Source organism: Nipponia nippon, unplaced genomic scaffold (assembly GCF_047370975.1).
Source record: "Nipponia nippon isolate SJK-2023a ecotype South Korea unplaced genomic scaffold, ASM4737097v1 scaffold_9, whole genome shotgun sequence".
In the NCBI taxonomy this organism is placed as follows: domain Eukaryota; kingdom Metazoa; phylum Chordata; class Aves; order Pelecaniformes; family Threskiornithidae; genus Nipponia; species Nipponia nippon.
Window position 1 is genome coordinate 34,466,572 of NW_028262413.1, and position 27,196 is coordinate 34,493,767.

Here is a 27,196-nt window from a genome sequence, read left to right on the forward strand (position 1 = left end):
CTGTAAGAAACAGTATGAGGTCGTATTGATCACAAAAGACAGCTCCTGCCTCTCTTGGAGAGGTCCACTGTTTTGTAAAGGCATTAATCTGAAGTAACTTCAAAGCAGATTAGAAGAGGTCTTGCACCATAAGCCCCATTTCTCTTTTACAGGATGGGAGGGAAGGCTCAGGCAGCAGTTGGCTGAGTAGATTTTTTTCTTTTTTTTTTCTTTAAGCTTTCAGCACTTGGGAAGAGTTTATGCAAAGAATTATTTATTCTAATTTATAAAATTATTACTAAGTTCTTCCTGTTTGTTGAAATGCTAGAACTAACGCGCACCAAATCAGTACCTTACCAATAATCTTTAAAAGCAACTGATATGGGTGGTCCCAAGCCACACATGCAAAACAGTTTGTTGGAATAAATTGCATCTCATAAAATGTTCCTGCTCTTCTTAAAAAAATATGGAGGGATGAGAGAAATGAAAGAGAATTTAGAAAATATGGGAGAAAAAAAGGTCATTTATTAGATTAAAGATAAGAACATGTAAACTATTTCAAGGATTCTTTTTACCATATATTAAAGCCTCTGAAGCCATTAGAAGTAAAATAACCCCTAGAAGAGATGTATGTATGTATTGGCAGCTGGAAGGTCTAGAGTGTTAGTAATATTACTAGATTTGACTGGAATATAAATCTCCATCCTTCATAGCACAGAAGATGGGAATTTAAGAATAAAGTTTTCCAGGGAAAATTTTATCTCCTTTCACTACAAAGTTTCTTGCACTTTCGACTGATAAGTTAGTGCAAACAGAAGAAAGATCCTGAATGGACCTCTCTTTTGGTTTATTTTGCAAAACTGTCACAGTGAGAGCTCAGTCATTTGTCCAAGTAAGCTAGCAATGTGGAATGTGTATGATACAGGTGGTGTTTCTGCAGATACACATCAATACAAGACTGCTAAGGTTGATCCAAGAGCTTGCTCAGTCCCTTTTGTGTCTTTTAGCAGCTAGATCTGCTACTTTGACTTAGAAATGTGTTTGTGACATTTACTGTGTCTTTGAGTTAAATACATAGCTTTGCATTGGAGATCTAGCTTTTAAGTAAATAGGCGTTTTTGTTAATGTATTGGAGCTATTTTGTGTAACTTGAGAACACCAAATACAGGTAACCATACACTTTACAAGACAGGACATAGTTATACCTAGTATGTTCTTTCTGGCAAGAATAAATAATAAGCTGCTTCATTTCAGTATATTCTCTGTGATTAAACTAAAAATGACACCTGAATGACCAAGGCAGAAGACCAGCACTCAACAAATCTAAGACTTTTATTGTTCGTGAATGAACTCTCCAAAACTGAAGGATGCATTCTGGATGACTACAGCTGCATTCTGGAGTGGTAGGAGATTTTGAATTACTATTACATTATAATGATTCTAGCCAATGCTGCTATTGGAACACCCTGATTTAAAACAAAACGCTATCCCCTCTAACCCCCAACTCTTCCATTACTTCCTCTAGGAAGCAGGCAAATAGGATTTTGACTACTGTGTGCAGTTTTAGCCTCTCCATTTTCAATAGAGCAGAACTGGGAAAGCTTTGGAGGTCAGCAAAGAAGATAAAGCTATGTAAAAGAAATGTAAGCAAGCTAAGAGTCTTTCTAGGAAAAAAGAACATCTCTTAGAGTGGAGAAAGGTCTATAAAAAACTGAACGGCACAGAAGGGATATTTAGAACTTCCTTGTTTCATCCTTGTCTGCACTTGCCTGAAGTTTATCTTGCAATACAGACAACTGAGAGAGATTAAATAAAGGTAACACACGACAGGTTTAAAACAAAAAAACAAACAAACAAACAGGAGGAGTTTTGTTCTCACAGCGAGAATCTTTCCTCAGCTTTTATTTATTTATTTTCTTTTACAGTTTCTCAGACTGATAGCAGTCTGTTTATGGAGACGTCATGGTTTAAGTCTAGGTTCAGAACTATTAACCACAGAAGTCATCGTCTGCATGACAGCAAGGCTCTTTATGCCATGGTGCAGATCTACCGTAAGTCTGAAAATACGTATCATGGAAGATTTAGAAAAAAAAAAAATAATAATCACGTGCCAAAGACCTAGAGCATTTTGACTTTCAGTTAAATCTCTTTCCTCCTGTACTTTTGAATGCTCTTGGAATGAGGAATTTAATTCAGTTCTCAGGTTCCAGTCCATGCAAGCATTCATCCAGATGATACTGATGTGGGCGAGTAAGGGTGGAGAATAACGCAGAAATCATATCAGTTACAATGGATTTCTTGCTCTGAAAAAGTTTTAAACCTCTGTGTTACCTACTGTTTTTATATATATATATATATGTACACACACACTCTCTCTCTCTCTCTCTCTCCCCTCCCCCCCCCCCCCCCAATAGTACCCACTACCATTGAACATTGCTTTGGAATTTAGATAATTGAACATAAAAATTAAATCTTCAGTGATATACATCAATCTTAGCTAATGTGTGCTATGTTAAAGTCAAATTTCTTGGTCATATTTTAAAAGAAAGAAAAGGGGGAAAACTAGACTTTTTGGTTCTGGATTTTTTCCAGATAGTTCTAAGTAATTGTATACTTTTGAGGAACTTAAACATACCTCAGTGTTTATCCAAATCTGTTTGGCTTGCCTTTCAACCTGTATTCCCCAGCAGCAGTTGCTTTCTATATACTAGACTTTGTTTTGGCAGATATGGTGTTGCTGTTTGTTTGAGGCAGGTTGAGCAACAACGTGCAAATTACCTCCCGAGTTTTTGGCAAAGACAGCAGAATAGACAATACTGCGAGGCAATAGCATGGAGCTGCCAGCATGACCTAATTATTTTTAGAGGACATCTGGAAGTTTCAGTGTTTTCCTAAATCAGTCCTCAGCTTTTAATAGTTTTTACCAGAAATTCTCCAAGTAATAGCAGTTTGTCTCTTTATGGAAATACGTTTGGATAATAAGGGCTGCTTTCCTTCCTACTCTGCTTAGGTGTGAGTGAGGAAAACCAGAACAGTGCCTTACGCTCGCTGTATCTCGGTAAGTCAGCGGGCCAGGACCTGCCGTAGGGTTTCTGTCAACTAACCTCGCCAAGTTTTAGAAAGCCCAAAGCCCTATACGTTTGCTTAACTTCCCGCACCGTTACTTTGAGCCCCCGGAACAGTTCTTGTTGTTCTAAACCGCGGACGGGACTGGCAGGCAAGAGCAGGGCGCTGGCTGGGCTGGCCCGCACCGCTCCGCCGCGCCCTGGGGGCCCGCACCCCGCCTTTCTCGCCCATCTCGGGCGGCGCGGCTGGCTGGGGAGCCCCGGGTGCGCGCTGGGCTCCGCACCGGGCAGGGCCGGCGGCGGGCTCGGCGGGAGCGCGGCTGCCCTGCGCCGCCGTCCTCAGCAGGCGCCTGGCCGCGGCGGGGCGCTCCCCAGCAGCGTGGCTCCCGTTCCGGGGTGGCTCCCGTTCCGGGGCGCCCGCGGCACCGCCAGGCCGCCGCTCTCCCGCCCACCTGGCGCCCGGCGCCTTGCGGGTCGCGCTGCTGTCGCTGTGTTCGCTGTGTTCCTCGGTAGCAGCGGGGAAGGGGAAGCGTGGGGTCCCAGGGACTCCGCTCCGGGGGCCCCGGCCCCGGCCTGCGGTCCCCCCTAGGGCCCCGCCGCCTCGGGGGACCGCAACTCCCAGCGTGCGCCGCGCCCGGCGCGGGGCGCCATTGGCCAAGGCCGGGGGTGGGGCCCGCCAGCGCCTTCCGGGGCAGTGCGGAGGGCCCGGAAGTGCTCTGGGAGAGCACCGGAAGTTCTCCTGCCCCTAGCAACGGCGGCGGAGCGCCCGTAGCAACAGGCGCAGCCATGCCGGTGTGGCTGCGGGAGTACAGCTGGCGGCAGAGCGGCTCCGCCGTCTACCTCTCGCTGCCGGTGCGCGGCGTTCGGGTCACCCCCGCCAACATCTTCTGCACTGACCAGTACTTGAAGGTGGGGCGGCCGCGCATCGCGCCCTCGCTCGTCTCACGGGCCTTCTGTCGTGCAGTATCGCCGCCTTGAGATGTGTGGCGCCCGTGGGCCTGTGGCTTGGCGTTACTTCATAGCTCTGTTACTAAGCGTGTGCTTTTTACACCATGGCAGCGCTGTCGAGTTTATAATCTTTTATAATATTTAATCTATAGTCTCCCTTTTTACGGTGTTAAATACCTGTCCCACTAGAGATAATGGCTTTACCGCTGTTTGTTCTTCTCTGTACTAATGCTCTTGCTGCTCAATAGATGCCAGCTGCCTTTTCTCTCATAAATGGCCTGAATTATACACATTTGCTTAAATTATGAGTAATAATTCTAAATTTGAGGTCAATAGCTTCTGTTGCAGTGCTGAAGAACCAACTTTTTCAATCTCTCTTATCTGGTCTAATAAAATATATAACCTCCATACTGGATACTAAGCAAATTAGTTTTGTCAATAGCATGTGTTTCTTGAGTTTTACTGTATGCTTGTACTGAGTATTTTGAATATGTGAGATTTAATTAAAAATTGTAAGTATTAGTACAAATAAATTATATTTTTATAGGTAAGCGTCCCTCCCTTTTTATTTGAAGCGATTTTATATGCTCCTATTGATGACACAAATAGCACAGCAAAGATTGGAAATGGAATAATTTTCTTCACTTTGTATAAAAAAGAAGTGGCCATGTGGGATTCCCTAACTCTAGTAAATGGTAAGTTCTGGACTGTGAAAAGCAGATTGCATGTAAGAAACTGTGCCAAAACTTTACAAACTATAATATGCAATGTCAAACTGCTGCTGCTGGATATCTGCTAAGTTAAACCTCGTTGTTCATTGTTAAAAATAGAAAGTATATGAAAACGGACAAAGAACATCTACTGGCTGTGGTGTGCACAAAACAAAACGTTTCTCGTAAAACTTACGTTTTGCGTGTAAGCAAATCTTAGTTTTGCTTTTTTAGAGATGAGCTTGGTAGAGACTGCTTTGTGGAATTTGAACCATGTTGCGTTTTCCCAGACAAAGTAGCAAAAGGAATCCTGTTTTTATGAATATGGTACATAACAGTAGAACTTAAGGCCTAAATTACTGAAATAGTTTTTATTTGTTTTTTAAGCTAACAAAGAGAAACTGCAATATCTAAGAAAGAATGCTGTTCTAAAAGCCCATGAAAAGGCAAAAGAGGAGACAGAAGCAAAAAAAGTTACAAAACAGGAACACAAAAAATATGCGTTGGAGGCCACGATGAAGGTAAGCTTACAAGGAACTCTACAAGACACATACATGTAAGCAATTGCCAACTAATCTGGCAGCTGCTTGGTTAAATGTACCTTAAAAACTATGAAAAGTACTCATTTTTATTACAGTGGCGGAGAACCATGTTACTTCTTTGTACTTAAAGCGTATCTATCACAAAATATGAAAATGGTACAGAAAAAATGCTTAGAAGTTGCCATTTTCCATTAGTTGCCATTCCACTAATGAAGATTTTTGGTGAGGAACTCAGATTTTTGCCAGTTGAAAGGAGACTACAGTAACGTGGCACTGATGCAAAGACCACAAAAGATTATATTTTTGCAAGTGTTTAGTCATTTAGCACTGTCAAAAATACTGATTTAAAAAAAATCTTATTTCTTAATTGTTACATTTTATATCAGACTCGCTGTTCATTGCCTTTTGTGTGTATGTATCTGTTGTTCTGTGTCTTACGTGTCTTTTAAGATAAGTTCTTTTCTTCAAAATGTTTATATATATAAAAAGTCTGGTCATTTCATTTGTGTTTAAAAGGATTTTTTTAAAGGGTACAATTAAATTTGAAGATTGCATATGCAATTTGGACCAAAACGAACTGCAGTTGGTGACTTTCTTAGTAGCGACATTGTACCTTTTTTGCCTATGTAATAATCTCAGAGAGAAGATGAGAAATAAGAAACAGTGTATTAAAATGGAGCCATATATTTTACATTTCTGTATATTCCAGAGATCTGAATTGGAATATGGCTAGGATTTTCATTGTTTACAAGTAAATCTTATTTCTGAATGTTTCTGGGTCATACGTTAGTAGTGGTAAAATAGTTAAAAGATATGACTTTTAAAAGCTAATCAGAAATCTTTACTCTCCCAATCATTTTTAAGCATCTTTCATAACTCTGCTTGTAAATCACATTGATGATGATGCTATGCTTGGGATATGAAACTGGCAAAATAATGGTAACTTTTACTTAGTCATCCTCCTATTATCAGATGTTACATATCTCATAGGCTTATCGTTCAAACAGCTAGAAGAAGCAGAAAGAAAAAGAATTGAAGATCTGAAAGAAAAGGAGCGGCAGAAGGTCACTAAGGAGTTGGAGTTATGGAAAAAACAGCAAAAAGATGCTGAGAAACAAAAGAGGGTAGAAAAAGAAGAGGAACTACATCAAGAAGTAGAGCAATTAAAGGAGAAAAAAAAGGAAAAAATGAACAAAACTAGGATTCCTAATGAAGGAACTTCTAAGACCAGCCTCAAACCTACTAAAGGTTGTATTATTGGAGTGTATTTTATCATTATTTAAAGTGTGGGTATAACTTTATTCCTAGATGGTTTCTAATTCATCATTTATCTTTGTCTCCACGATACTGAACTAATTCTTTTAGTTTGCAGTTATTTTAGTGTCTTTATTTTCAGGCAATTTGCTGAGCACGTGAGTTCTTAGCTCTTGTTTAAGTCTTTGGAAATAAAAGGGCAGGTTTTATTCTAAGCTTTAGAAAAGTAAAACAGAAAGCCTTTCTGACAGTGTAATGCAGACTTTCTGAGGGTGGAGTTCATGTTACCCTAAGTCATCTAACTGATGGTTTTCATAGAAATAGGCAATCTCCTTTTATTCTCTCTATCCTGTGTCTTGGCCCCACAGAGAGCCAATTCAGGGAACTAAAACAACAGAAAAGACTTCATTTTTGTTTTGTTTGTTTGTTTTGGTAAGGTTAGTTTTAGCTCTTGTAGTTGCCCTGTCAGAGAATCATATAAGTGACAGAGGTAGACGGTGGTGTAAGAGGAGTTTAAGTTCACTTGTGACAGATAATGTAGCCAGTAAATAGATGGCACGATACAGCAAGAACAAACATTTTTTGAACCTTCCTTTCAAAAGAACAAGTCTAAACCTTTCTCAAGCTATTAGAGGTTTAGTTGTAATGTGCAGAATTTCTAAATTAGGTGTACTTTGGACTTTGGTAGAAAACCAGAAAAATCTCTTGCTTCATCTTTCATTTCCAGTACTCCAATTCTCTTCATAGGTCATGGTTCCTATAGTATGTTTTCAGAAAATTTAAAGGAAGAACAGCTACCAGCTCCTCGATCTACTGCTACAATTCAAATCAACTTTACATCACGAGTTTTTCCTACAGCTCTGCGAGAATCTCGCATCGCAGAAGAGGAGGAGGTAAGGATTGCTCTCTGTTTTAGTATGATGCTTCTACTGTCTTCCAAGGTGGTGAATTATTTACTGTTTATTCAGTAAGTTGACAAAAATGTTACCTGTGTCAAGGAATGTTACCTGGGCAATATTCTTATCTTCCAAGGAAGGCAGTCTTATTTAAATTAAGATTTAAAGAAACACACACTTTTATATAAAAATTATTGTCACCAAGCATGTGATTGTGCAGATTAATAAATAGCACGTTCCTTCTTTTGGGAGGGGAAAAAAAGGGGGGGGGGCAGCAATATTAATTGAATTCCTTGAAGTACAAAATTTGAAATGTCTTTACTCTTATATTTAAGAATCTTTAAGTTCTGCCTTCTTAAAAAGAAGCTCATAGTTAGCTCTTTTGAGCTCTATTGAATGAACACAAGAGTAATTTTGGAAGTTCCAAAACAAACAAGCAAACAAAAATGTATTAGTGATGCAATAACCTTACTTCTCACATAGTAATAAAATATTTGGGAAACTTGGAAGTGTTTCATATCTGACATTATTAAATATTTCTCTCTGTCCAAAATATATGCCAAATAGAATTCTTTTGATAGGAGTGAGTGAATAGGTGAAAGCAAAATCCTTTTTTGGATTTGAATTTTCCTTCAGAAATAATACTTGCATGTTATATATTTACAGTGGCTACGTAAACAAGCAGAAGCTCGAAGAACAGTAAGTGCTGATTTGTCTGAGCTGGAAGATTTAAAAGAAGAGGAGAAGAATCCAGATTGGTTGAAGGACAAAGGAAAGTAAGTTAGATTCCATTTGAAGATGTATTTAAAATGAAATATTGGTTATATAGTGTCTATTGCTTAGTTTTGACATTTCCTATTTATCCTAGACACAGATGGTGAACATCTATGTAGTGGAGAATTTATTGACAGCTTATGGGGTTTGAATCTGATAAAGTCATGAGGTGCAATTGCTGAAGCTCATGGTGAACAAAATCATTGTGAACACATAATGCATATTCTTCTATGAGGACAGTTAAGTCAGTGCAATATTATACCTAGGTGCATTTCCTTTCATTTGTACTTTTTATTGAGAGGTTAAACATCTGCCTAAAACAAACTTTAGGAATTTGATAAAAATGTCGGTATGTTTATATAGCTGTGTTTATACAGAAAGGTTTGATTAGGCAATCATAATCAGATCCACAGCTTTCAAAATTAGTCCTGTGTCTGCATAGGTATGTCCACCTCTTACTGTTCTTCATTGCTTTTAAGCAGTGACTATTTTTGTTAAGTTATACGTCTATACGCTATATTGTCGGCATCAAGTTTGACTGAACTTCAGCTATGTTGTTCTCAGGAAAGGCTGTAAATGGCCATTTCCAAGGAAAAGCTGCTAAAACTTCAAATTTTTGGAAATTAATTGTTAACAATAAGTAGGTATTTACTTTGTGATGTATCACCTTGTTTAAAGTGCATGTTTCACTTTTTGTTTTATACTTAGCAAAATGTTTGCAACAGGAAACTATCTTGCAGCTGTAAATGCATATAACCTCGCAGTGCGGCTAAACAATAAGCTTCCCCTACTGTATCTGAATCGTGCTGCTTGCCACCTTAAACTGAGAAATATACATAAAGCTATTGAAGATTCCTCTAAGGTATAAATATATAGGTTCTCAAACTGTCATCCTATACACGATTGTGATTTATTACTGTGATGCCTCTGTTTCAAGCATATCTGTAAATACTTATTAGTGCAATTCGAAATTTTTCAATTCAAAATTGGTATAATGAAGCCATGGTGATATATTAAAATTTGATAGTGATTGATTAATGACCTTTCAGAAATTTAAAACAAAACAAAACAACAACAACAAAAAAACCCAAACCATGCTTCCACACATTTGGGCCAAATGGCCACATGTTTACTCAGTAGGTGTTTCTTTACAGGTAAAATATTTTAGCAATATATACACTTGAAAAAAAAGACAACTCTGAGCATAAAATAAAGAAAATATACACAGATACCTTTGGTATTATGTTGTGGTGTTCTTCATTTGGTGGGAAGAAAAAACAATGTGGTGGTGATGAGGAGGATACCTTAAAAAATCCCCAACAAACCAGACATTAGGGCTGTATCACCTCAATGTTTTAGTAGCCATTATATGTGCAATGCAAGAGGAGTGATCTCAAATGACACTTGAATAATTTGGAGAAAGTTGTCCCAAAAATACTATTTTTTTGAACTAATAAGTATTTGAGGCTTGAAACTTGTTTTTTCTAGTAACTACTGCTACAACACGTGCTTTTTTAGGGCTGCTTTTTTTTTGTGTGTGTAGAATGGTATGTAATATCATGTATGAAAATAGAATACTTTATTTGACTGTAATAAACATTTAACACAGTATTTGTCAGTTTTTAGCCGTGGCAATGAAACTGCATTTAGCAAATTGTGGGGTGACAGATACAAATCTTAATGACGAAATTCACAAGCCATATAGTTATATTTGAATAGTTATTTTCTATTTCTATTTGAATAGTTATTTTGTTACTGTATAATAATAGTAATCAGGTGAGAAGAGTGTGTGTAAATGAGAAAAAAACCCAAAATTATGGAAAATCTACCTCTAAATATTGTGTTTGTTTTAATTTGTAAAGGCACTAGAACTGCTAACACCACCTGTTCCTGATAATGAGAATGCTCGAGTAAAAGCATATGTGAGACGTGGAACAGCATTTTGTCATCTGGAGTTATATACTGAAGGTGAGACCTTGATTTTGTGAAAACAAGCACGTGGGTTTATAATGACATGCAAGTGATTCTGTTTAGCTCAGTGAGACTGCTCACACCTTTATTTTTTCAGGAGGGACATTAAAGGAGGCCTATACAATCTATTTCTCTCTTTATTATGAACCTTTATACCACATTCTTTTTTTTTTTTTTTTAATTTACTGGCTAATTTAATTTACTGTCTCATTCAATTTTTCTGTCTTCTGCAGAACACTTTTGAACGTTCCCCTCATGCACGCGTGCATATATATGTATATAAAAGTATGTATATATGTGTGAAGAGGCTCTGTTTTCATGTTTCAATACCCGATAACATTTATGTAGTAGAGTGTTTCCACTAAAATGTTTTGTAAAATAATATAAACAAAATATAAATTCATTTACTGACAAAAGTTAAACCTAATGTCATTCTGATTCCATCTTGCTCAATAGCAAAACTCAAGATCAATACTTTATGTGTATGACTAGGGAGCAGTTATTTCCAGTTAGTTGCTATAGAGGATGCCCTTGCATTATTGATTGACATTCTTATTAATGTATCTATATTAGGTCTCCAGGATTACGAAGCAGCTCTCAAGATTGATCCTAAAAATAAAACTATAGAAAAAGATGCTGAGAAGATTCGACACCTAATTCAAGGAACAACACAAGATTCTTAACAAAAAAAAAAGGAACTTTTTGAGAGGGATCCTTAGTTCTCATCAATATGTTGTTAACTAGACATTTTTCTGTTTCACTCAGAACACCTACAGAATTGGTAAAAGATTGGATATATGAATTACTATTTTTGGAAAGTATAGTATTATAACAAATATGATGAGGTATATTTTATATCATTTTGATACAAAGTTGTAATTTTTGCTTTCTGTGAAATATTGGTGGGACAAATATTAAAACATGCTTTCAGTACTTAATTTAAAGTTACTCATCACTAAATGAAGTATTTGTCTGGAAATACCTACTGAATCTAGACAATGGGTTTCCAGACAACTTCAGTACCTCCATGTAGTCAACACCTTTTAACTTCTTATCTTTCTGTTCTCCACCAAAGCTGAAACAGTTATGTGTTATATGGTTATGGTTATATGCTTTCCTCGTTTCTTACTGTTAATAGTGTTTGGCACATCTGAAACTAAGACAGTGAATTCGGATACTCTAATTCAGGCATCCAATTTGGAAAACCTCCACCTGGATGCATAGAGGTAGATTTTATGTCATGTAGAACATTCGTTTTAACGTTACGTAACATACATTGAATATTTTCAGACTATTTTGAAACATTTGTTTGGGCTGAACAAACAAGGTAATTGGAAAAATTATAAACCTGTAGCGTGGTATTGTAGTGTAGTGGTAAGCCTATTGCAACAATCTCTATACATCTGTATAGGCTATTTGTATTGTAGTGATTTGTTATAGCTACTCAAGGCTATGTTTCATGTAGACAGGCACCTTGTTCTACTCCTATGAAATGGAAACAGCACCCTCTTTAAAGGTTAGGGAAGCAAATGTGCTTGGTGGCATGAACAATACCTGCCTGTTTCATCTGATTGTATTGGGAGGAAATGGATGTTAAACTTCTGACTTCAATACCTGAGCTAATGGTGTGTACACCGTATCAAAGTCATATGTGTTATGTTGGTACTAGTGTCTTGAGATGTAGGAATGTGGAGACTGACTTTTAAGTTTTAAAACCAGAAAATACTTTAATTAAAACAAATAAAACTTCAGCTCAATGTCTCTTGCACTGAAGTCTTTCTATAAAGTTAGAGTTCCACATTTATGATACTAGTTTTAAAAGTTTTATTTTTATGGGTTTAGGTCTGATTGAGAGAAGTGTATCATCAAATGGGCTACATCCTTTTTGATACGTCTTATTCAACCCAGCAAAACCAAAATAAATCAGATATTGACAGTTATTCCCAGAATGACTGAAGTAAGTCAGATTTGTTTTCTTAAAGTTAAGTGTCTAGTGTAAGTCTATGACGAAAAGATGGAGATGTGTTTTTACAGAGTATGCTGTAAATTGGGGTAGTCATATACCCTACTTCTGTCAATGGCAGTGTTTAAATAACTATCTCGAAATGACCCACAAGTGGGTAAGTGTTTTGAAAAGGTTTGATCCACTGGATGATAAGTGCAGGTACCATCTGTGAGATAGGTGGTAGGACACCATATTCACTTGAAGTTGTTTTAAACAGTAGAACCTGAGGCTTTGTGAAAGAACATGAGTGTTTTGGGGTACAGCATACAGGAAAACACCGGATTGCCAGGATTTGTGCAGAGAGGCAGATGAGGAGATGATTGGTTTTGCTCAGTGTTTGGACTTGATGGCAGTTTCTTGGCAGAAATCATCTTCTTTGCCTACTAAGGAGACGGATTTTAATTCAGTCTTTCAAGTAACAGGGCAAAGCATTTCAAAATTTGTAAATGTTTGTGGTCAGAGCAAATGTTGCTCAAGATGTGTATTGAAATACATGCATGGTGGAGAGTGAGGAACTTACACTGCTGACTTTTGACCTTATTTAGTAAACCGTGGGCAGTGATAAATGGACTCATGTTGACTATGAAGTATAGTAAAAATGGGAATTTGCATCAATTTCTGTATTAGCGATGACCGTGAGCACAGGAAATACCTTAATATGTGTGGCAGAAATTATTAGTATGGATAATAAAAATATGAATGAGAGTAAGAATATAGTGAGGATTTGTGGATGGTTTGTTTTTGTTTTGACTTTTCTTTTTCTAATATATAGAAATATGTATGCTAAAATAGAGCCCTAAACAAACCTCCAAACGACTGTACTTCCTTGCTCATGTTCACATGCATGCATTTTTTTTTTTTTCTCTGTAGGGAGCGAATTAACGTATGACAGATACTTCTAAGTACGTTCATGGAAAGTGCTCTAATGCTGTGTTGATGAGCATGTGGTAAAACTGCACTGAGTAAAGTACCTCCCTTAGCTGTGCTGAGCAAGCCATTCCAAACCTGCTGTTCTTCAGAGGTGCAATGAAATCTTTTTTTCTTTGTTTCTCAAGCATGTAAGAGAAGAGGAAAACATTTAAGTTGCTAGCTTAGATAAAACTCAAGTAAGAAATTCTGACTTTTCCTTTACTTGGTTTATTAATGAGGCCTGTTGTTGTCTCCCGTTTATTTTTTGCACCAGTATTAGAGCACTGTTGGGGCCTAAATCTCTGGGCTTCAGGATCTACTCTGTTCTGTGCCCGTTGATGAGATGTGGTCTAGGCGCGTGGTGGGTGCAGGAGCTGCCCTATGCCATCGCGAGCGGCTCTCGGGAAAGGACAGCTTCTCCGGGACCAGCACGGCCGCAGGCGTCTGATTCCAAGCCCGTGCTGTTGGGAAACTTTACAAATGAGCTTATTCACAGTCATCGGCGTTTTTCCACCTGCCCAAGAGGAGAAGGATCAAATATTTCTAGTCTATATACTGCACTTTTTTGTTTGTTTGTTTGGGGGGGTAGGGTGTTCTTTGGTGGGGCTTTTTTGTTTGTTCTTGGTTTAGTTTTTGTTTGGTTGTTTCTTTCCCTGAGTACGAGCATTATTCGTGTGTAACGGAGTGCGTCCCTTCCGAGCTGCTTGTCCCTTTGCCCGGTTATCCTGTGATCGCATCTGAAAAACGCTCCCTCCCCCAGGGGCCAACCCCGTCACCGGCCGGCCCGCGGGTCCGCCCTGCCGCCCTCGCCCCTTCCGAGCCGCCCCGCGCCTCCTCCGCCCGCAGCTCCCTCCCGCGGCCCGGGCCCGGGCCCGGGACCGGCCCGGCCCGGCCCTACCCGCTGCCGCTGTCTGGGGGCGCCGCGGCCGCTCGGCCCCGAGCCCGGCGGCGCGACGTTGCCATAGCAGCGGGAGCGCCGGGGGCCGCCGCGGTGCACGCTGGGCGCTGTAGTTCGGGAGGCGGGCGGGCCGGCGGGCGGCGGCGGGGCGCGGACTACGCTCGCCAGGGTGCTGCGGGGCGCCGCCGCCGTGCGCAGGCGCGGCCCGGGCGGGTCGGTGTTGTTTTTGACGGCGTCACTGGCGGCGGCAGCCGGCAGCCCCTCGTCGTGCCGGGCCCCGCTCGGGGCCGCGCTCAGGTAGGCGGCGGGACCGGCCGGCGGGGGGCTGCCGCCTTCCGGCGCGGCCTCGGCGCGCAGCCTCCCGGGGAGCGCGGCGGCCGGGCGTGCGGAGCGGCTGCCTGGAGCGGGGCAGAGCCCGGGGGCCCTGGGGCCGCGGCGGCCGCTGTTGGTCGCAGGGAGCGAGTAACCGGGGCGCTGCGGGGCGGCCGCGCCTCTCCGTGGCGGCCGAGCGGGCTCCGCGGGCGGCGTTCCCCGCCGTGCCGGCCCTGGCCCCGGCCCTGGCCGCTGGCGTTTGCCAATTTCCTTCTCTTTCATCATCTGCCTGTGTCTCTGTGGCTGATGCAAGGTGTTCTGTGTCATAAGTTGTGTTACTGTTCTTTAAGTGCCCTGGCACGGTGCCGCTTTCTGTTGCAGGTGCGATAATAACACCTGCGAGGGGGAAGCGGTGGGTGCTGAGCCCGGGGCGCCCGCCTTTGGGGTGCGTTGGCCTGGCTTTTGGAAGCCACAGTTGCCGTGCTGGAAGTCGTAGCAAGGAAATAGTCTTTATGGGTTGTTAAATATATTCACGAAGAAGAATGTTACTTTGGGGAAGAAACTATACCGCTTAGTAGAAATAATAGACTTGCATGAAAACCTTGAAGTGTAATACCACTGTAGTGTTTTTATTTTTGCTGTGCAACAAAGAAGCTACTGTAGAGGAGAACAGCGAGTTTTTACTTGGAACGACAGCAGAGCAAACTCTAAAGAACACCAGTTCCTATCGGAGCCTTGTTATTCACCTTTTTCTTTGTCAACACTTACTGAGTTTTTTTTAGTCTAGGAAATCCTCTTTGAAGACGGAAGAACTAAGGGGTTTGTTTAGACTGGAACAGTTATTCTTGCTGAGACTGGTATTTGTTCTGCTTCACAGTGGATAAATAGGATGTAGTATCGCATATTTGTTTTTATGTAGATATATGGGATAACTTGGTATTACATTATCAACAATACATATGGCTGTAAACTTTTACACCTTATGCTTCTGGCTGGCATTTCACTAAGGTTAGGAAAGTAGTTCACACTTCTGATTTCCTGCCCCCTTCTCCCACCCCAGGCCCCCCCCCCCCCCCCCCCAATACATAGAGGTTGAACTTTGAATATAATGGATGTTTATTTTGTCCAGATAGAAATTTAAAAGGCGATGTCACTGAGAGTGTAGGACATTTGTGGGCCTAGGATCAGCCTTGCAGTTTAGACGGGAGCATAGAAGAACTTGAACTGTAACTTTCTTTTGAAAAATAGCGGTAATAAAGGTATTTAGTGAGAAGCCAAACCAGTGAAGCTGTGTGTGTGTGGGGTGAGTTTTTGTTTTTTTTCAATCTTTCCTTCTGGCTTAGCCTGACATAAAGGAGATGTGGAATACTCTACTGTATCCCTGCTGTTATTGGACTAGAACCCATTAGCATCATCTTGATTCGTTAGGAAGTTTGCAGGCTTCATGTCTGTTGAATTCCTGCCCAAAGCTACTTTTTTTTATTAATAGCTTGCATTCAGGAAGACGGTGCCAACTGTATCCAGCACCTTTGCGTGGGTAGGAAAAGCATCCTGGTTCTTAGAGGGTCTTTGTCATTTGATGGTGCAGCATACAAGCTGGTGAAGATTTTGTGAGTAGGTGAATTTAGCCATTGGGCTCAGATTAGTCTTATGTATTTCAGTTTCCTTAAGGGACTGGATTTGACCTCAGATATAGTTATGACTATGTGTGTTTTAGTAATCTTTTACAGAAATAAGCTGTTTACTCTAGCTGTTGATTGAAGTTTAGGTACACTGTACCCAGGTATTTTTTTATTAAAGCTTTTTAGGCTGTTTTGCTCTTTTAGAGCTAGCTAATTATAATTAATAAAATGCTTTACTTTTGATAACTGTTTTACTCATGTATGTTTGCTGAATGTGCTTGTAGGAATATAACAACCCTAGAGATGCCCTTCAGTCTGATGTCATGCTATCTATCTATCGTGATTTTGATAAATTTAGCAGTTCTACCTGTAAACCTCAAATGATTTTTTAATTATTCTTTTTTATTCCATTCTTTTTCTTGATATTAAAAACTTTTCTATTTTGGAGATCGATCACCTGTATACAGTTAAATATGCAGCATTAGTATAATATTCTGTTTGAATACGAGATACGTAACTTTTAACTCAAGGCCATTTATCAAGGCCAGCAAGTAATAGAAAATGGTGATGGTTTGTCTGCTTGTTCCTCTTTTTGTTTTTTTTTAATATTTTTTTGATTGTGCTGATACCCACATAGTTAGGTCCTGAAGCTTTCGTTTGGGAAGGGAAGACAGGTGCTTAATGCTCTGTGGAGCCTGAGGCCATGGTTGTGTGTTCAGTAGAATTGGTTTTATGCGGTGCTAAATTACCTGTCAAGTCTGTGATCTGGATGGAGAGGGAGAACACGGTAGCATTTATGTTGAGTTAGCCAGGGCCCACGAGGCAGTGCTGAGTTAGCTAGAGGAAGACAAATGTTAGAATATCTAGCACAGAGTCTGCCGTTAAAACTTGTCCTTTCAAGATTTGTAAATGCACTTGTATCAACAGATTTTTTTTTTTTTGAGGGGGGGGTATCTATTAAAGGATTTGCATTATATTACTTCAGTGTTTTTCAGCTAGCACTGAGATGCACTAAAACTGGAATTGCCATGCTCTGAAACCACAGCCTGAACTTCTTCCACAGCAGAGATCAGACTTGCTAGTAAGGACTGGGTGGTTGCCTGTACTATATTTGCCCCAAACTGTATTTTTTGTGGTTACACAAAAAGCTCTGTTTTCAATAACAATAAATTTGGTACTCTTATGGTTGCTCTATTCACTGAACTGTACAATAATTAAATGGGAATGTTTTTATACTGAAGAGAATTCTTAAAATATAATTTCAGATCACCAGTACAGGTTTTGCAACATAGCCAGCAATGTTTCTGATAGGTGGCAAGTTCTGGTGCTGGTAGTTACCATCCTCCGAAAGGAATGCTGCTGCTGAATGCCTGGTCAAATTCAAAAGAATTTAATGACAGCACGCAGATGTTACCATCTCATGAGAACTCTGGAACTCGGTCTTTGCCATTTGGGCATTTGTTATTTTGATGATTGAAGAAGTATGATTTTAAAAAAATCATGATTTAAAAAAAAATTTATGGTCAAATACAGTATGATTTAAAACAAAACACCTCCCAACCCCAACCCTGATGTTCCTTAGCTGAGATTCCAGGAAAAGCACTAATGAAGGAAGAAAAAGATCTAAAGGGAAATGACAACCATATTCAAAGTAGGGCTTTATAATAAATGCAAATCCAGTTTCTCTGTAAGTTTGATACCTAAGTTCTTTGTTAGTGAATATTTTTGCTTTGTAAACTGTGGTTGTGATTGTCGCTATTGCCTTTTTCACAGAGGAACCCCAAATATATTAGTTGAAGTCGATGAGGAGAAAGTGTTGTATTAGAAAAACATAGGATAACTACCATAATATGAGACAAATGTTTACTGTATTTTGTGAGAAACCTAAATGGAATTGGAAGTTTCATATTTTGTTGTGCAAATTTCTAGCCATGCTGGCATATTTAGATATTCTAATTCAAGGTTTGTGTATGTTTTCTGTGTTAACAATCTGGGAGGAAAGAAAGGATTGATAATAAAGTAGAGAGTAAATAAATTTAAACAAATAGGTGCTTTTTTCTGTGTACTTACTGGAAGTAACTAGGTGTGGGAAGTAAAGCAGATGTCTGAAGTTCTCAGAACTCTCTGCTTTGTTAATATAGTCGTCATTTTGTAGATGATATAGACATTGAGCCATGATTTCTTTTGCTGTTTTATTACATTGGATGCATAACGTAACACACAATTGATTGGAAATTGTTCTGTTTTTGTGAAGTTCTTTTTCCCCCAAGATAAATCTGTAGTAAATTTTATTTAACAACTTGATATATTTTTATTTTAAGGAACTAGAAATGCATTAAATTTCTTTTTAAAGTCTTTCTGTTAGTTAAGAACTTTAAAAAATAATCTGAATGTATAACAATAATGAATACTCTGTATTCCTGGTACAGGAGAAAAAAAAAAAACAACAGGCAGCTGCAGCCAGACAGCTCTCTTCTGAAAATAACTACCAAAGTCATCTGGTAGTATTGTAACAAGTAAAATTTGTACTTCAGGTTTTTTCATTCTGTTTTTATACTCTCCAGGTACTCTCAGTTTTCTTCAGAATTAGTATATTTGAGAGTACTTGAAAGGAGTGAAAGAAACATGAAACATTGTTTTGCCCAGTAGTTGAAGAGAATAAGTTCCAAAAGATCCTAATTTGTGTCTTCTCAAAAAAAAACAAACCATGGTGTTTTTCTTGAATAAACTGTAGTTCCTGTGCATGTAACAATTGAGAAATGACTTCACCTACTGAAATGTGTCTTAAACAATGATGCTACAGACAAATTTTAAATTTGATTATTGATTTATTGGGTAGCCTTGTGAGTGTGTGTTTTAGCTAGTCTAAGAGCTTTTCGGCTGGCTAAAATAGGTATGTACCTAGCAAAGCCATATTTGCTCCAAGTATAAAAAAGATAATAGGAAATATGTACAAAAGAATATATTTTCTTTCTAAACTCTTACTCTATTTTTTTTTAATTCCGGAATAACCATTTGTGAGTTAATGTAGTGGTCTGTAACATCATGATTTGGATTCTTCTGGGGGTTTTTTGTTTGTTTGTTTTGTGTGGGGTTTTTTTTTTTTTTTTTTCCAAAAAAGCAGTGAAATTACATACCTTGCATGTTAAAAGAATCTACTTTTACTTGCAGTGTGCTTTGAAAATGTCTGAAAATTCCAGTGACAGTGATTCATCTTGTGGCTGGACTGTCATCAATCATGAGGTACCCAATCTCAAATTAATAAAGTTCTGTCAGTTTAAGACTACCCATATACAGTAAAATATTATTTCAACTTTTGTAGTCTTTGTTTTGTGTGGATCTTGCATATCAACAGAGAATATAGGAGAGAGATTTATAAATAAGAAAACATAAAAATACTGTTTAAAAATGTGTATACTTTACTATAGCTGATACAAATTTTGTTATTTAAAGGAATAATTTTTTTCTACAAAGGTTTTACTTGGAAGAATTGCTAGAATTCTAGTGAGATGCTCTCCTCTGTTCCATCTTTCCTGAAAACACTGGCATTCTATGTAACTTGTTTGTTGTTGCTAATATATATCTCCTTTTCCTTCCAAATCCCATTCCCCCACCCCTGGAAGAAAAAAAAAAAAAGGTTGGGAATGATGGGCAGGAAAAATATCTCATACAGAAAGGAATGATTCCATGATTTCTCCAAATCTTTTCTACCACTAAGGTATCTGATCCTAGCTTCAACAGTTGCTGTTTAGGAACAGCCTTCTGTCCTTACATTCTGTCTGTCTTATGAAAAAAATAGGATAGAGACAAGTTTATGCTCAATGACTAGACTATTAGAAGAAGGCATTTCCAAGGCTCGTGTGAATGATATAGTTTGTACATAAGCGACTGCTTTTGTTCCTGACTGGAACAGTCTGCATCTTTGAGTAGAGCCTCTGAGCTGAGAAGGTTGAGGACTGGCGTAAAGACATCTGTGAGTTGTGCTGCCTCTAATCTTTTGTATTGCCTCACTCCGCTTACAGAATGCATAGGCAGTTTGCAGAAACATGCGCATAGGCTTGTTGAGTCTTATTTGCACGATTGTAAGCCCTTTCATTTATGTGGAATGCTGTTCTGCATTGAGGAGGAAAGATATGGGGAGTTGAGAGGGTCTGGGGTCTCCAGAAATCAGCAATGTTGCAAAGACTAGTTGGAAATCCCTTGGAGAGGGTTGTATTACAGAGAGTATGTAATTATGTGTTCCATACCCAAGATGCTGAAGTTTTCCCAGGCTTTCTTGCCACAAGTGGAATCTGGGGGAAGCTACAATGAGAAAAGGAATGCCAGCATTTTGTTAGGTTTACTGGGAAATGAAGGTGATGGGAGGGCAGGGCAGCTCTATTCCCATCTGTTTTGTAAGGTCAGGAATGAGAAGTATAGCCTTCTCAGAGCTTAAAATGATGATTGGTGAGGGCTTGTCATGTGTACGCTTGGAGGGTTTCGAAAAGTGTAACAGCCTAAAAGGCTTGGAGGTGGTAAGAGATTCTTCTGTGAGAAGGACTGAGCTTTGAAGTGACTTTCTTTTGTGTTTTCCAGGGACTTGCAGCAGCTTTTAGCACAAGTTCTTTGCAATTCATGCTGGAATCCTGGGTTTCCTTGACCCTGTTGTTCAGGCAGGAGAGTGCAAGACATAAAATATGTAGAAATAACCTGGGTGTTGGTGCCTTGTGGAGGAGGAGTTCGTGGCAGTGCAGGACTGAGCTAGTGGCAGCAACTAAGAGAATGTTTTGGTTTTTTTTTTTCCATTAGGCAAACTGTCACTGAAGAGGTATCTTCCATAAGGAAATACCCAGAAGCAATCTAATTACTGTGTAAGGAAGTTGTGATGGTAGATTGTGTGGCAGCAGGTGGAAAGAGCTAACAGACTCTGTGCAAGGCAAAAAACTGTTCTTGGTTCAAAATACTTTTAATACTTATTCAGTTGATAATGTGGAGCTCTATCAAATTTGTATGGCTTCAGTTGTGTTTCTGTCCATCTTTCGATCTCTGCTATAGCTTCATTTATTAGGCATACTTTTATTTGGGATGAAATGCTAGAATTCCCTCATTCTTTGATCAAGTCTTGGGGTACAGCTATTTGTAAAGTCACTATTATGTCTTGTAGCCCCGGTTTAATTTATGTGTTTGTTTCTTGTCTTCTGATGTTTGACTAGTTGTATAAAGTGACAATGGCTTTATTAAAACAAAAGTAATTTTTAATTCTTAGTAGAATAAAGCTTGAGACAAAAAAAAGTGAAGCAATTAAAGGTCTGTTGGGATGGGATATGTTGTTGCCTAGGTGTCTACAGGGTAGGCATCTGAATCTGATGCTGGTTTCTAAGTTTGCATTGTATGGATTAAATCAATACAATCAGGGGACTCTAGAGAGGGGTAATTCTTATGCTAAGGTCAACATTTATATTTGATCAAATGACTTGCTGTATTGACTCCGCTGACTGTATTGATTGTAAAGGTGCCTTCAAGAATTTGCTCAGGTGTAGACACTTGAAGTTAGGTAAGATTAATGTTTTATCTTACTTTCCCCTAGCAGTGAACAAGGCAGGCCTAAGTTGCTCAGAGACTCTGAGAGGCCCTACCTATTAGTGTGGACCTCCAATATACTTTTCTTCTTTAGTCGTGAGGATTTTTGTCTCTCTCCAGATCTTGGCTGATGTGTAGGTGTAGTATGGGGTTTTTTTTGTTTTGTTTTTTAAGTATTTAGCATTGTCTTGTAAAGTGAGCAGGTTATTGAGCCAGAATTCTCAGAGCAAATGAATTAACTATTTTCTTGGAATGCCACTTACATATTGTCTGTCTGTCGTCTTGTTGCTTGCCCCAAAACATTTTCAAGGAACAATTCTTGAGATATTTCATTCATAGGAGGAAAATAGGAAATAATGGGAAGAGATCCTGGGTAGGGATTGGCTCTTCCTCCTTCACTGCACACTCCCTTATTTGCAGATTATAATGAAAATCTGGGTAATTCAAAAGGGAAGCCATTACAAGCTTGTGATTGTACTCAAGTTTTGAAAGCTCAGTTCAGTTTCAAAAGCAAGAGATATGGTTTGTGGCTTATATATAAATGTTGGGCCATGGTTTCATTTCTGTCAGCAGCAAGGTGGTATTTAAGAGCTGGTTAAAACTTCTTTTCCTCGTTTTGGGTTGGATGACAAGTTGGAAATCCTGCCATCAAAAGAGAAACAGAAAACTCACTCCAGTCCTCAAGACCAAGTGGGATACAGGAGTGCACAGGCTGCTGGACTTTATAGACTTCTAATAAAAGTGAAAGGATTTAGGAGTTGGCTACAACAGCTGGGTTACTTAGCTGTGAATTGCAGGCTTTATTTTCATACTTGGGATAGTTATTTTACACTGTAACTGAAAATGAAATATGCAGTCTAAATAAATTAACGTAATACAAGATTATAGGAAGGCAGGGATTTGTCTAGCCAAAGCAGAAGAGATTTCTGTGGTGTAGATCTTTTCTGTTCCCAGTTATTCTTCCCTGATTAAAAGAAATAAAATCATTCTATTCAGGGTGGGAAAACACTGGTGTTTAAGAGCTCCCATTATTGGTGTTCTCCTGGCAAGACAGCTTTGCATCTGAGCATGAAGAAAGTAGAATGAATGGGATGGCTAGATACCCGTCGCACATTTGTTATCCAGGGAAGGGGTGGCATGTGGACTACTGTATACTTTGGGGAAATGATTTGAATATTTAGGAAAGTGATAGAGCTAAGGATTAGACAAATTTGGAATACTATAGTATTACTTCCTCATGTATTACTGCGACCTGTATTGATGATGACACAACAGAATCAGTTTCTGGGTTTGTTTTGCCATTTACAAAGGCACTGAGTTAAGAGGCGCAAGAAATGACAATTGGCTAGATTGTGATTGTGGAGAACTGACAGCTGTGTATGCTGAATTTCATATCTGCTTTGAACAGAGATGTGATGCTGCGTATCGTCGGACTACTCTTAAGAAAGGACTTGCTAATTTTGAGTAGAAGTGTAGGTAAAGGAGTGTAATGAGGAGACAATATCCTTTCTCAACCTCTTTGCTGTTGATGAAATGGAAGGGTGATGAGGTCTAGCAACAGATTAAGTGAATCAGAGAGTTCAGACATCCACACACATCCACTGCATGTGTTTAGAAAAGGATGGCTTACCTTGTACTCAGCTAGCCCAGTTTCTTGGTATTTTAGCTAGAATTTTAATCTGTTTTAAGCTGTATTCCTGATGTGTGCCTTGTTTGCCTTGGAGCCTGGGCAAACTAAATTTTTGTTATTCTTTGTCATCTTCACAACTTAAGAAATGAAAGTAATGGTTCTATTACACCAGAGAACAATTGTCATATATTAAATCTATATACCTATCTATAAAAGCCAGCCAAGCCAAAACCAGAAATAATTTTGTATTTTCTTTCCTGAGATTTCACTCAAATTTTAATAAGGTACTTATAATTGAGTGGTGAATTTCTGCGAAACTTTTGAGATTAAATTTGTGATACTTTTGTAGTCAAAAGAAAAAAATACAAAGTATTTGTCAAATTACTAAAGCAGTTAATTTTTGAAGCCTTTTAAAAAGGAACATGACATTGTAATGTGATTGTAGAATGTATCTTACGCAACTCTTTTTGAGGTATCGAATCTTTCTGAAACGCAGTCTCCTCTTACAAACAAAAGCATACATGTTTGCTTGAGTCCTGAAATGAGGCATCTAGGGAAACTGATCTGGAAGAATTACTACGACTGTAATTTCACACCTGCTGTTGCAAAAATATCTATCTCTGTTTACAAAAACAGCTCAAGTTATTTATGGATCAGAGTGACTTAGTATTTTTCAGTTATGTTTTGCATGTTTATGGTTTTCTAGTAACCTGTTGTGGTTTAACCCCAGCCAGCAGCTGAGCACCACAGAGGTGCTTGCTCGCTCCCCCCCAGTGGGATTGGGGAGAGAATCAGAAGAGTAAAAGTGAGAAAATTCGTGGGTTGAGATAAAGACAGTTTAATAGGTAAAGCAAAAGCCGCGCATGCAAGCAAAGCAAAACAAGGAATTCATCCACTACTTCCCATCAGCAGGCAGGCGTTCAGCCATCTCCAGGAAAGCAGGGCTCCATCACGCGTAACAGTTACTTGGGAAGACAAACACCATCATTCCAAACGTGTGTCCCTCTCCCCCTTCCCCCCTCCCACCGCTTCCTTCTTCTTCCCCCAGCTTTTTATACTGAGCATGATGAGTTGGGGTCAGCTGTCCCAGCTGTGTCCCCCTCTCAACTTCTTGTGCACCTCCAGCCCACTTGCTGGTGGGGTGGGGTGAGAAGCAGAAAAGGCCTTGACATCCCTGTGTTATCAACACTGTTTCCAGCCCAAATGCAAAACATAGCCCCATACTAGCTACTGTGAAGAAAATGAAGCCTACCCCAGCCAAAACCAGCACATAACCTTACTTGTGTTCCATCAGTTCTTTTAAACAAAAATTGCAATATGAAGATTAAATATTTAGAGTTGTCAACTATATTGCTTGTCTTTAGTGCCCTGCAGTCTCTGAGTGTTGTCTGTCTTCAGTTCCTGTTTTGCTCTGAGGTTGTTGCTGACTGACAGCTGACGAATAACTAAGGCTCCTTTCTGGCTTAAAGACAGAAATCCAATTTAGAGATTGTGTAAATATTTGTTTTCCTGGTGTCAGAGATATACTATTAAAACAGCCATTCAAATTTGCTGACAGGAATTGAGATGCACTAGAGTTAGACGTATTTTTTCCTGGTAGTAGTACTTATTAGAGTTCATGGTGGTACTCTTGAAGTTCCATTTTGGGGAGGGTGTGTGTATTTGCATACACTACATGGACATGTGTGCAAGAGTTAGATCCCATTTGCTCATTGCAAACTCATTTGACAACCTCCTCTGTCTAAATTCTATTTAATAAATAGGTCTAATAAAGTTAATAGAAAATAGTTATTTAAAATACTTAGCATAGTTGTTAATTGATGCCTAAATTCTGCCACGCCCCCCATGAATTGTCCTCCTCTGCCTTTTTTCAATCATGGTCATAACTATTACATGCTAACAGTTGTTTCCCTCCAGTTAATTACTTGGTATTTCTCTAGCTTTTCTATGCTTAAAATCCTCTTCAGTTTTAAAGGTGGTTATTCTTCTCTTCTGTTTTTATTATTAATGTTCTGTTTTCTTTGTAACCCTTTCTTTCTACCTTACTGATGGAAACCCCAGTAACTGTGATGTTCATTTAAAACTCTTCAACTCCAGGGGTCTGACATAGAGACAGTGACTTCAGAAAATGGAAGCGCAAATGATAACCATGAGTTTGTTTCGGAAGAATACGTTTCTTTGCAAGAAGAGGAGCAACCAATTGATTTGCAAGGTAAGATATTAAAAGAGGAGCAGTTCCATAAAATAGGTAAGTGTCTGTTGTAGCATTGGCACAAAATTAGTAGTTTTAATAGAGTTTGTATACTTTGTAGGCCTCTGTCGAAGTACTTGCTTCATCAGTGTTACGGAAAATATTCAGTCATCAACTTCATAAAAGTATTTTTCTTAAATAGATGAAATTAGTAGAATGTCTTTCATTTTGTCAATCCTTTAGATATGTTATAGTATCGTATGCACTGGTGTTGGTGGAAAATAGTTTATAGAAGTGCTATTGATAAAAGAAATTTACTATATCAAACATTCCTTAATAACGTCATAGATTACATCATAACATCAATGCTTTTACACCTAAAATATAACATTGTGGCACTGTGTTAGCATTTCTTGAGTTGGAAGTGTAAGTCTGGTGCATATTAATATAATGAAAATCCTTCCACTTATTTTAATTACTAAATTTAATACTCAATTTGTTAACATTGGTATGAGAACATAGATGTGACAGGTTCAGTGTGCAGTTGACTAAATTTCAGCTTGGCCATGTTTCCAAATTCATAACCTCTCCTTGTAGAAACAGGACTAGACACTCAAACTCCAGTATCTGGAAAATATTTTAATTATCCTAGCATCCAAATGTACTGTGGTATCAACTTACAGTATAGTGTTGATTTTTATCTAACTGTGCTTTTCATTTATAGGTTACTTGCAGTATGATCAGTATGAGCATTTGAATTTAAGTATCCTCCAAAACATTATATTACATAATGACAAATTGGAGTCTGATGTTTGTTAGAGGAATATTAAAAGTGAGATTTAGTGTATTTTTAGAAAACCTTCCCTGATATGAGTAGATAATAGAAATCTGTCACAATTATATATATTTTAATATTATATGAGAGCGGGCATAATTTGTGGAGTTACTGGTTTTAATCTCATGTTTGTTTGGTTTTTTCCTCTTTTTATTTATATAGCTCAGTGCAACAATGATGGAGTGATACCAGTGGCAGATAACTCTCTCTCTGCTTTTGAGGAAACTCAGGCATTTCCAGAGGTAAATTACGTTACGTTATTCAGAAGCTTCTGTAAGCCCCATCATGCCAAGCAATGCTTTGAAGGCATTAAAATAAAGATACTGGTTTTTCCTTTCTTTAAGGCATTAAGGATTCTTGTTATTTTTTTAAACTACTTTATATTGTATGTGTCTGGATAACTTTTATATTGTCCATTTCCCTAGGGAAAGAAAGAAAAAATCCCTGATGATGGGTCCTGCATTGGAACTATTAGCGATGATTCTGACATTGTTACACTTGAAGCTCCAAAACCAGATGAAACTCAAAGTCAGGAGGAAGCTCCAGCTGATGGTGAAGAAGCTCAGAGTTCAGAGGATTTTAACATGGGTTCCTCCTCTAGCAGTCAATATGCATTTTCCCATCTAGAAACTGGTAAGAGCAATAAATTACTAAGCATCTGTGAGCAAAAATGTTACCGGGGGGGGATAAATCTTAGGGAACCTTGTTTGTGTGAAGAGGGGAAAAAAAATTGGTCTTGTTGAGTACATGTCCAAGTATTTGCAGTCTCTAGGACAACTCTGGCCCTAACTCTAAAACTTTGTCTAAATGCATGTCTACAATCTTCTTATTTGAAAGCGTTCTCTCCCATTAAGTGTTCACTATTTTAAATACAAACTAAATTTCTAGCATATTTTGAAGAATTAAAATGACTTTTAGTTCACAGAACTGTACGTTTTCTCTTGGCAGTTTTTTTGGCTGTTATGGCGTTGGCATAAATAACTAGCGACTGGGAGAGAATTGATTTTTGGGGCCATGAGGACTAATAGCAACATGACTACAAAAACTTTTCGCTTACCTTCATAGTTAATGTAGAATATATATTTTTTCTAAGATA

At 38.8% G+C, this 27,196-nt stretch overlaps 3 protein-coding genes across 13 annotated transcripts in view; 2 read left to right on the forward strand and 1 right to left on the reverse strand.

The window, feature by feature from the left end:
- The first annotated feature begins 1,312 nt into the window (after nucleotides 1-1,312).
- DNAAF4 (dynein axonemal assembly factor 4) lies at nucleotides 1,313-11,839 on the forward strand. Of its 3 annotated transcripts, XM_087744611.1 has the most exons (10): nucleotides 1,313-1,382; nucleotides 2,990-3,037; nucleotides 4,540-4,687; nucleotides 5,090-5,223; nucleotides 6,252-6,492; nucleotides 7,246-7,391; nucleotides 8,061-8,170; nucleotides 8,877-9,030; nucleotides 10,031-10,136; nucleotides 10,713-11,837. In XM_087744611.1, the coding sequence occupies exons 3-10, from the start codon at nucleotides 4,660-4,662 to the stop codon at nucleotides 10,820-10,822; spliced, it is 1,029 nt and encodes a 342-aa protein (XP_087600737.1). In that variant the 5' UTR covers nucleotides 1,313-1,382; nucleotides 2,990-3,037; nucleotides 4,540-4,659; the 3' UTR covers nucleotides 10,823-11,837. The 3 variants fall into 3 exon arrangements, with proteins under 3 accessions (XP_087600737.1, XP_087600736.1, XP_087600738.1); XM_087744610.1 differs by lacking the exons at nucleotides 1,313-1,382; nucleotides 2,990-3,037 and adding an exon at nucleotides 3,814-3,953 and having other exon boundaries at nucleotides 10,713-11,839; XM_087744612.1 differs by lacking the exons at nucleotides 1,313-1,382; nucleotides 2,990-3,037 and adding an exon at nucleotides 3,872-3,953 and having other exon boundaries at nucleotides 4,652-4,687; nucleotides 10,713-11,838.
- A 326-nt stretch (nucleotides 11,840-12,165) lies between these two features.
- Nucleotides 12,166-12,693, reverse strand: PIERCE2 (piercer of microtubule wall 2). The gene is given in 3 exon segments (XM_009470162.2): nucleotides 12,166-12,307; nucleotides 12,310-12,386; nucleotides 12,388-12,693. Coding segments are annotated over 3 exon segments (345 nt in total). The 5' UTR covers nucleotides 12,516-12,693; the 3' UTR covers nucleotides 12,166-12,167.
- A 1,400-nt stretch (nucleotides 12,694-14,093) lies between these two features.
- Nucleotides 14,094-27,196, forward strand: part of CCPG1 (cell cycle progression 1) — a 34,849-nt gene continuing 21,746 nt past the window's right edge. For 6 of the 9 annotated variants that reach the window (XR_015701216.1, XM_087743114.1, XM_087743113.1 and 3 more), the window contains exons 1-5: nucleotides 14,116-14,248; nucleotides 19,057-19,128; nucleotides 25,172-25,286; nucleotides 26,263-26,342; nucleotides 26,526-26,733. Coding sequence is in view for 8 of the 9 variants with exons in the window: in XM_087743114.1 (XP_087599240.1) it covers nucleotides 19,069-19,128; nucleotides 25,172-25,286; nucleotides 26,263-26,342; nucleotides 26,526-26,733 (463 nt within the window). In the remaining variant the exon portion in view is untranslated. Of the gene's footprint in view, nucleotides 14,249-14,352; nucleotides 14,577-19,056; nucleotides 19,129-25,171; nucleotides 25,287-26,262; nucleotides 26,343-26,525; nucleotides 26,734-27,196 lie in introns of those variants that run through there. The other 3 variants (XM_087743116.1, XM_087743118.1, XM_087743110.1) reach the window with 3 other exon arrangements.